The sequence below is a fragment of the Diadema setosum genome, chromosome 1 (assembly GCF_964275005.1).
Source record: "Diadema setosum chromosome 1, eeDiaSeto1, whole genome shotgun sequence".
NCBI lineage: Eukaryota > Metazoa > Echinodermata > Echinoidea > Diadematoida > Diadematidae > Diadema > Diadema setosum.
The window spans coordinates 29,108,318-29,118,286 of NC_092685.1; the positions used below are offsets into that span (position 1 = coordinate 29,108,318).

General features: G+C 38.3%; 1 protein-coding gene across 2 annotated transcripts in view; it reads left to right on the top strand.

Moving 5' to 3' along the window:
* LOC140229360 (C2 domain-containing protein 5-like) overlaps positions 1-8,663 on the top strand; it is a 36,896-nt gene extending 28,233 nt beyond the window's left edge. For both annotated transcript variants that reach the window (XM_072309648.1, XM_072309649.1), the window contains 8 exons: positions 320-406; positions 1,050-1,139; positions 1,657-1,720; positions 2,229-2,318; positions 3,922-3,962; positions 4,734-4,859; positions 5,435-5,581; positions 6,980-8,663. In XM_072309648.1, the coding sequence (XP_072165749.1) occupies positions 320-406; positions 1,050-1,139; positions 1,657-1,720; positions 2,229-2,318; positions 3,922-3,962; positions 4,734-4,859; positions 5,435-5,581; positions 6,980-7,108 (774 nt within the window). In that variant the 3' untranslated portion in view covers positions 7,109-8,663. The remainder of the gene's footprint in view (positions 1-319; positions 407-1,049; positions 1,140-1,656; positions 1,721-2,228; positions 2,319-3,921; positions 3,963-4,733; positions 4,860-5,434; positions 5,582-6,979) is intronic.
* The last annotated feature ends 1,306 nt before the right edge of the window (positions 8,664-9,969 follow it).

Sequence of the window (9,969 nt, forward strand, 5' to 3'; positions counted from 1 at the left end):
ACCTGAGAGACTCTGTCCATGGATCTGCTTCATTTCAAATTAAGTTTGCAAGGCATGAATGTGGAAGAAAGTGTTGGGATTTCATTTTGTGTGTGTGTTGTTTTTCACAACCATTTAATTAACTTTATTTCAATGTTCACTTCAATTTCATACATTTTCAAAAATTGAAATGAACACTGACATAGGTAAGTTCTAATAATAAGGGCACGCATAGAGGAAGAAAGTAAAATACATTCTTGCAAATCTTTGTAGTTCATGGGGAGAAATAACCCTCAATTTTGAATAAATTCCTTTTTGTGTGTATATGTTGATGTCACAGACCATCACCATGATGCGTAGGTCATCCCTTTCCGATACCTGTGGAACCACCAAAGTTGTGACAGGACTCATCCAAGAAATGATACAGGTTGGTCCATTAATCAGTTGACCATGTGGTAAAGCAATCATAGAGATGAACCCTCTGTCAAGTCCAGCTCGGCTGCTTACAGTCATTTTTTGTGCTTCTGACCCAAAGGCTGCTTGAGATATGTTTAATTCAGGTTGTCTGTCTGTCTGTCTGTCCAGTTGTTCCAGACCCTTTATCACATACCATTATGTAGGAAAACCCCTATGGGGGATTTTAATGATACGTGGTCCAAGCATGGTGTATGAGGTGTAGAAGTATTGAATAGATTTTAGGCCAAAACTGCTAGGTCAAAGATCAAAGGTTAAAGATCACCAAACTCACTGAGGCGAAAGATGTCACTTTCAAGCTGTAATGGTAATATAAGTAGGAAGTATTGTTATTGTATCTTATGAAGATGTGTCGGTCGCACTCCTGACAGTAGCCTCTATGTATCTTTGAAGAAGGAATTAGATTACGTGAACAGCCATCCCAAACTTGCATGTGCAACTCCCCATCAAGATTGTAGATGATTGCATAATAAAAATCTGGCGACCTTTCTGACTTGGCATGCTGAGTAATCATTCCCGTGCTCCCATATTTTTTTTTTTAAATCTTTTTATTTCATGTCATTGCCCCGTTTGATATTTCTGTTTTTCACCCTCAGGGGATTTGCTTCAAGCTCCGGAACCTGACACCATGCTGTCTGTGTAACATGGACATAGAATTCATCCTGGATGAAGATGAAATCATACAGGTACGTTGTACGACAAACCAGATGCTGATTTTTCAGCGAGTGTTGTACATGTCGTCGGATGTAGAATGCTTCATACACCTCACTGTTTTCAATTCATGCAAGTTATTGGCATGCTATGACACAGAAACCTTTCCTTGGTTGGGGGGGGGGGGGGGGGGGGGATCATACAACGGAGGTTAGTCTGCTACCAGCCTCTAACAATTTGTGAGCATGCTTTCATCCAGTAATCGCAAGACCAGCAGACCGCAGGGAGAAAACAGCATGACTATCACTTGGCTTGTCCATGAATTATTAAAAGTTGATCGAAGCCTGATTTCTTTCGTATTGCCATGTTGTGGTATATACAATGTTTCTAACTATGTACTGTGGTTGTGGAAAACAAGAAATTAATTGAAACCAAAGAAAGACATTGACAAATATTTTATCATCAATATGAAAACATAGTCACTTTTGTTCCCATCTTTCTCTTCTATTTGTAGCTGTTGACAATGATAACTTATCTATTTTTTGCTTTCAGATATGGTTGACTACAGCTGTGGTTGGCGTGAAGCCCATTGCAAAAAATGTTCCAGTGCAAAAAGGTAACGTAACTTAATCCAGTCCAATTTAAAAAAAAAATGTTCTTTTCAATCAAGAAAATTTATCATAATGCTTACATAACTTATAAGTGAGCAATGTAGGTGAAGAAATTACATTCACATTGCAATGTTTACCACATATACATGCATGACAAAACTTAACAAACAAAAGTTATCAAACAGAATGATTAGAAAAAAAAAAAGTTGGAATTGAGAAATCAACTTGAAATGCACTCAATGCGGTCAATATATTACGTGGACAAAACACTTTCGTGTGCACTGTACTTTTGCAAATCTTGACCCCATGTGAAATTTGTGAAAGTTGTATGCACACAAAAATTTGTGGTTTTACAGTAGTCTTTTGTGAATTCTGTGCAGATTGAACAAAGAATTAGACGGATATGCAAAGAGAGAAAGTTAGAGAAAGAGACAGACAGACAGACAGACTGACAGACACATGGAGGGAGAAAAAAATCTTCATTCATGTTGTGTTTGATTACATCTGACCCAGGATCTGCAAAGCCATCAATGGATTCAGAAATGATGTTCTCCATGGACGAAGTGTCGGAGACAAACTCGCAACAACAACCAGCATCCAAAGGTAGTTTGACATGACTTTCAACTCGATTTGTTTGGGTTTTATCGGCTTTCACACTGTAAAAAACATAGCTGTTGCAGAATGTGATACATGATCACAGTGTGTAGATAGGTAGGATATTTCAACGTGCACATGGCATATTGTCATTAACGCACTTCCCTGTGCATGGCAGATAGTCGCTAGGCTGTGGGAGTGCGCATAGGGTTAACAACATTCTGCCATGTGCAGGGAAGCGCGTTAACAACATTCTGCCATGCGCACAACAATTGTCTCGCATTTTTCTATTTCTTAGTAATTTTGATGAACGAAAAAAAAAAAGGAAGAGTTTTGATCTGTGTTGAAGGGGAGAAGACTGTTTTAATATTAAACCAAAAGTTAAGCTATTTGTTGTCCTTGTGTGTGAATATACACATGAAAGTTGTTCTGTACCAGTACATGGTGCACTTTATACACAACTGTATGTGTAGAATACGTTGGTCACTTCATTGCGAACCGGATTCCAGTGTATTTATCACTATTTATTAAACCCCACAATGTAAATGCATGATCACATGCAGTGTCAGGAGGAAAGGAGCGGCTGTTTTTGCAGATCAAGAGAATGGAGCTCATGATGGGATAGATTCCTTTGCTACCAATTCATGCCACTTGCGACTTTTGTATTTAACCAGTTGTAAACATAGCTACAAATTTCTCAGTTTGCTAGCAGATCATGGGTTCGTCATCATAAACCTGTCCGATTGTGACTTATGAATTCACACCTGCCCGCTATTTTTATCTAACAGTTAATTCCTATTCGTTTTTCTTTTTCTTTTTGACCTGAAAAGGCAAGGCTTTATCCAGCCTTGTATTCCTATTTTTGTTAATACCTGCCAATAGTGATGTATGTTACTTGAGTGAATTTTTTTTTTCAATATTTATTCCTATTCATTCTTATTTTTTTTATTGAATTTCAGGGTAGTCAGGTGTTAATATTGTATCTCCTTCTGTCACTCTGATGTGGTGTGGTATCTATCCAAAGATGAATCATCGTCATCATTGTTGGTTTGTCATCTAAAGAGATAATAAATCAACCAAGATGTCATCATAAGGACTTGCAGTAACTGGACCCAGTATAACAGCTCTTGTTTTGATTTTTGTATACTGTATACGCCATATATTTATTCTAAATTTTTGCAAATCGGGAATTCCCGACGATTTCGTGAGTGGTTAAATTCGCGATCGTGGAGTCATGTACTGAACGGAGAAGTATACGCGCGTACGTCATATTCACATCGGGATCAGTGTCAATATTTTCGCGTGTCTTTAATTTCACGAATAGCACCTGACTCGCGAAATTCGCGAAAATAAAAACCTCGCGAAATATTCGGCGTATACAGTACTTGGTTCTTCAAGGGTCTGTGTAGGCAGCAGTATGAATTTCCATGCCATGCCATGAATGTTAGAGTCTATGCTGTTTAGAAACATTTTGGTTAATTCTTTGTGTCAAAATACACCTTGGCCTGGATCGTGAAAGCTTGCTATCACAGTCAGATTCATGCTAGTACATATTATATAAACTCACTGATACAAAGCAAGCATTTTCTTTTTCCTCCACTATACACAGTAGAATCTGAGCCAATGCGACTAGAGAGAAGAATTCAGCTGGGGGTAAGTCATTGAAATCAAAACTAGTGTTATGGGTTTAAAAAAACAGAAAGGATAATAACAGATTTTTAAAGTGCAAACTACTTGTGACATTACAAATGTACAGAATTATGTGGTTCTTACAATTATGTGGAGCCCGATTAAAGTAGACTACTTTCCATATACAGTTGCAGTCACAAATGTTCACATGATTGGCCATTGAATGTTATTTCTATCCAAGTATGCACTGTATTCTTTAAATTTACATAGTGCAGTTTTGTTCAAATCATCTCTTACAGGTCCTAATTAGTTAACCAACATAATGATTTTCTTCTAACTCCTGTAGTAATATCCTTGCATTTTATCCCAATTGAATGTATATTTGTATATGTATGCTATCACACTGGCTTGCAGAGATCTTGTGCAGTTAGGATGATGTTATAATTGACAATGAAAAATAATCTCTTGCCGTAAAAGTGGAAATTTTTGTGGTGTAGAAATTTTTGTGCCACCAGAAACTGGCCCGAAATATTAAAGCATGCAGATACAATATTTATGATTCCGTGGAATTGAAAACACGCAAAATTCCACTTCACTCGCTGAGCACGAAAAATTACTCTCGCAAAAGTGTCCTCTTTTACAGTATTTCTTGACATTTGTGAAATATCCTCATTTGAATCTGTGATTATCAATGCAATACATCATGGTAAATGTTCATCCTGTCAGTCAGACATATTAGAAATGCATGCAGAATATATATGTTATCACCCAGTCATAACTCTTCCTGCTGTACAGGGTAAGTTGTCATGGCGACCTGAAGTTCTCATAACACCACTGTCCATCATACCGGGAGCAACCATCGACCGTTACCTCGGCAACCTCAACCTCTTCTTCATCCGTGAGACAACATCAGTCAGAGAGGTGAGTATTCTAATTGCCCACAATTCAAATCTTGATGTGAAAGAAGGTTATCGACTTAATAAACATCACTTGTTTGCAAGAGCTAGGTAGATAAATAGAGACATTCACAGTGCCCCTGTAAATGTGTTCTGTTTATACTGGAACATGGTTCTTTAAAAGGGAGAACTAGTTAGTAAATAACACTTCTCCAACATATCGCGCAATAGTTAGTGAGTGTTTCCATGGATGATTGTTTTCATATAAAGATGAAAATATGATGCATCATTGTCTTGTCTCACAATACAGCAAGAGTAAAGACCATTTCTCATTAGACCAGTGTTCAATACAGTGGTGGGCCTTTGGTATTCAATCATATTGCTCTTTGCTTATTACCACTGAAGGTGGCACACCATTTGCATCAAACAGGAGATACCGGATAAGATCCATTTTTGTGTGCATTTGTTTATGTAGTAGTGTGTGATTTAAGAATAAGACATCATAATCGTACTAGATTTTAACTTTCGTAACTTTGATCACAGGATATCACATGTTTTTGTCAATTCACAATGTCCGCCTCATCCCCATTCTTTTCCTAGTCCGGTGGTGTGAGCGGATTCATGAGGAGCTTCATCGCCGAGGTGAACGCCATCGTGAGACGCCACGTGGCGGCTCTTGGTGGCAACGCCTTGGTCACCTACACTCTGGTGGACTGTCTTATGGAGGACAACCCTCACAAGAACCAGGTCAGCACCACTTTGCCTCGTTCATGAGTGAAAGGGAAAATGAAATTCTCAAATACTTGCAGAACTGTCGATTTTTGTTCTAAAAATGTACACATGTGCATTAGATTAGAAATGTGTGAAATTCTGCTATGATAGCACAATTTCAGTTGGGTAATGACGAAAATGCAAAATTTATTAAAGAAAAGATTCACCAGAAGTACTCCAGTCTCAGAGCATACCCCATTGTGGTTGGTACATGTATGCAATTTTCTAAAATCAATTAGTGATGATCAACAAATTCGGTCTGCAGCAGCATCTTCCACTCTTCTGCTTTAGAATGAAACACTTGCAGCTTGTTTGAAAAATGTGATTGCTAGGGCATGATCAATCATCATGTAACAGTCTACCTTCCCACTGCTGAATGGGGAGGCTGTGTCAAGAAAAAAAAAATCAATTGAAAACATTTTACCCTTTTGATCTCAAAATACTCCAATACATCTCATTATCCTAGCAAATTGCATTAGCCAGACAAGTTTCTTGGCAGACTCTTTCGATGTATTGCAAGCAACTTCCAAAAGGTGGGAGATGAATTTTAGACCCTTCTGAGAACTATGGTTTGGCTTTAGGCCTTTATTTGCATACACAAAATCTGTGTATCACCATCTAAATCCCTATTTAAAGCAAAAAGATATTTATCCATAAATTCAATCCAGAGATGTTCTCTATAGTTCTAATCATTTATATATTCATTCATATGTGCATTCATTCCTTAATTTGTTTTGTCTGTGGTGTTTGTTTGCTTGTTTATCCATTCATCTATTTATCTGCTTGGAGGAGAAAGGATACCATGTTCTTATATGTCACATAGAATCATGTCGTCAGAATAACGGGAGACAGTTTCACTGTTTAACCAGTTGAGGACTAATCCCGAGTATACTTCGGCAAGTGTCTATGGGAAATGCGTGTTGTAGCAAAATCAGCCTGTCCTCAATGGGTTAACTGCTGCACGAAATACCAGTTTGGTGAAACCAGATGATAAGAATGTCATATATTGACTGAACCCTTCTCAATTCCTGGAGTAGATATTATTTCACGATGCAACTTGCACAGTTCCTTGAAAATGAAAATTATTCTTGAAAATTATTACTTCAGTTGACAATACAAACTTTCTTGTTCACTGCTGATGCCGGAAAAGAAACCACTCTCTGGTGTATAAAGTAAGAGTGAATTGGTTTTAACTCAGCATTCAATCTGTAAGTCTGTGAAGAGTTTGTTCATTGACAATATCCCTGCAGTTTCTGCTAATTTAATAGTTTTAAGAGTCTGTTTCCAAACCAGATAACATTCGTGATGTGAAATCTTGCTTGTGATGTGTGGTATTGAAGACTCACCTTTCTTGGAATGGATGTTTGTGCACAGTGCCAATGCCTGATCAATGTCTGCGGTGATGCGGTCCACATACAGTACGACGACCTTCTCTCACTGCCGGATGAAACCAGCGGCAGCAATTCTCCAAAGATTTCATCTGCCTCCGGGACCAGAAGCTAGACCAGTTCCAACTTCATAATTTCCCCAACCAGCGTAGATCTTGTTTAATAGTGCTTGGGATCAATGCAAAGGTTATATCCAGAACTATTAGATATGGACAATGGAATGGATCTTGAGGATGCCTCTGTATTTCTTTTCCAAATAACTGAAGAAAACTGTGTATCTTGAAAGGATTACAAAGCACATTTCCAGATGAGAGCATATATTTGACCAAGTGAATGAACCTGAAGAAGGAATTCAAGTATATTTTCTTCAGGACTGAAGGAAGCTGTGAGGAATCCAGGAATGGAATTCAGCGAATATTTCCAACAATAATTGTGTAGGTATGACCAAATAAATTGTTGCAGGAAAGGCACAAAATGTTACCAAGAAATCAAGGACTTAACAAAGCTAATGGTATTCAAATCTAGGACAAAAGCATCAATATTCAAGGCATTAGTACTTTATACATTTGCACAAAGCCCAATGCTACAATGTATTTAACTGCTGAACCCAAATGACATGCAGTTTGCCACATGTTTATGTCTGTGAGAACTTACACACATTTCAACTCATATTCTCTTAATGCTTACTATGACTCCCCCTTTTTCACTGTGTGAACACTTTAATACGTGCAGAGAACATCATAATGGCTACATATGTGTAGATGTACAGTTTGTGATATGAACTCTCAATTTTCTTTGTGTAACATGAAACAGGCAGCAGTAAATGTATGTTTCAAAACAAGACTTACTGTCAAAGTGGAAATTTGCGCGGTGTTGAAATTTTCGCGTATTTTGCGCAACCAGAAACTAGCGCGAAGATAAAAAGCACACAATTTTTTTTTCTTGCCATATGTTCCAGTAGTTGATGTCTTGATTCCACGGAATTAAAACATGCGAAACTCTTCTTACCAGGCCGAGCACGAAAAATTAGTTGTGCGAAAATATCCACTTTTACAGTATTCAAAATTTCATGTCTAGCGGTAGTACTGTTCTAGAGGTACTTTACAGAGAGACAAGTATGTTGTTGTGCTGTGATTGCAGCAATATCCTGCATTTTCTCAGATGTTAGTAAGAACAAACTTGCAATATATTTGCTCTCCTGCCCATATTGACCTATGCAAATTTGCCCACATGTACACAGTCATGGAAGGGCAGGGGTGGGGGGGGGGGGGGGGGGAGTAGACAAGGACAGGGAAATTGCTGGGATGAAGGCCAAATATTTGTACACTCGGAAGAGCGACTGTAAGGAGTAAGGAGTGATATATCTTACTATTATGCTATTATGCCATTGTAGGTGTCGGTGTAAGGAGAACAATATATCACTCTTGCCATGAGGTGTATGCACACATTCTATGCTATAATAAATGCATTAATTCTGAAGACTGCCCCCCCCCCCCCCCCCCCCCCCACCGTGCATCTAGCATACAGTCTAAACATCCATGTAAACACTCTGGTAGGATTGTGTCCCAATACTTCAGTTTGACCAAGTTAGCAAACTAATGCATGTAATATATTTGATTCACAATTGATATGGATAATTGTTCGCTTGCACAATTTTATATTGATTGTTCAGGCCCCCCCCCCCCCCCCCCCGCCTCGAAAAAAGAAGAGGTTTTTTTTTTTTTTTCCTTAGAAAGAATTTTAACAAAAAGAACAGCTTGTATTGTCTAATATTTGGCCAGTGTGTCTTGCCCAAGGTAGATGCTTGCATAGCCAATGAAAATCCAGATCGTTGAATTTGGTCAAAAGCCTTAACTATTGATTGATAAATGTAAATGTAATATGCGGGCCAGTTTATTCCATTAGGCGAACAGTAAGTCATGAGACAAAGGCGATGTATATTGCTGCTACTTGGCAGCTTTTTCTCGGCATACATGCATTGGTTTGAAGGGAAATATAAATGTATTATATATACTGTGTATGCTTGGATAAAGTATCCAGAAAAATCATTTGATAGTTCATTTAGCAAATGCAGAGCAGTATTGTGCAGTATAACAATAAAGTAATTATCAGTATACATGAATGCTTGACAGTGACTTTGTTTGTATTCTCTTCTTACATTAAAAAATAAAAAATGTGAGAGTTCAGGACGGTTTCACTGACTGCATACATAATCACTGTGAGAAGATTTAATCAGTTTGTTCACGTGAGTGCTTGTATGTGTGTTTTTGTTTGTTTGTGCTTGTGTTAGAAGACATCCCAATAGTATACTACAGTAGTTCTTTAGCTATACTGTATGTATGTGATCAAGAACACTGTAGGAAGCAGAGCCCATTAATTGCAACACTTGGGGCCCCATTTTATCAAAAAATGCAATCGATTATAAATTTCCTGTCCACACAGGCTGCCATAGACTTACAATAGAAATCAACCTTATAATCAATTATAACTCTCCATAAAACAGGGCCTTGGTTCTATAAGTCGATCAATCCGAGAGTAAAGCCAACATCTCAAGACAAGGAAAGACAAAGTGCAGTAGTTTTTGTGAGTAATTTCTTTATGTGTCATGATTGTGCAGTAAACACTGCAATAGACGTCCATGTAGCTCACTGAATGTATCTGTGCCTGTACGGTGTCTTGTAATCCTTCACCATGAAAGCCATTTAAACCTTTCTGTGTTTAGGACAGTGTGTACAACACCGTGGGATTTACTGTGTCGATCATCACTCGAAGCACACAACGGGTTAAGCAGGGGCGGATCCAGGAATTCTGTAAAGGGGAGGCACCATTACAAAATTAAATGGGGGTGCACGCCCCCCCCCCCTTTTCTTGTTATTTCTTTTGTTTTTATAAGAAATAAAGAGGGGATTCACGCTCGGTGCGCCCCCCTCAGGATCCCATCCGTCTCCTGAGTCGGTCTGCTCAAGTTTTGAAATC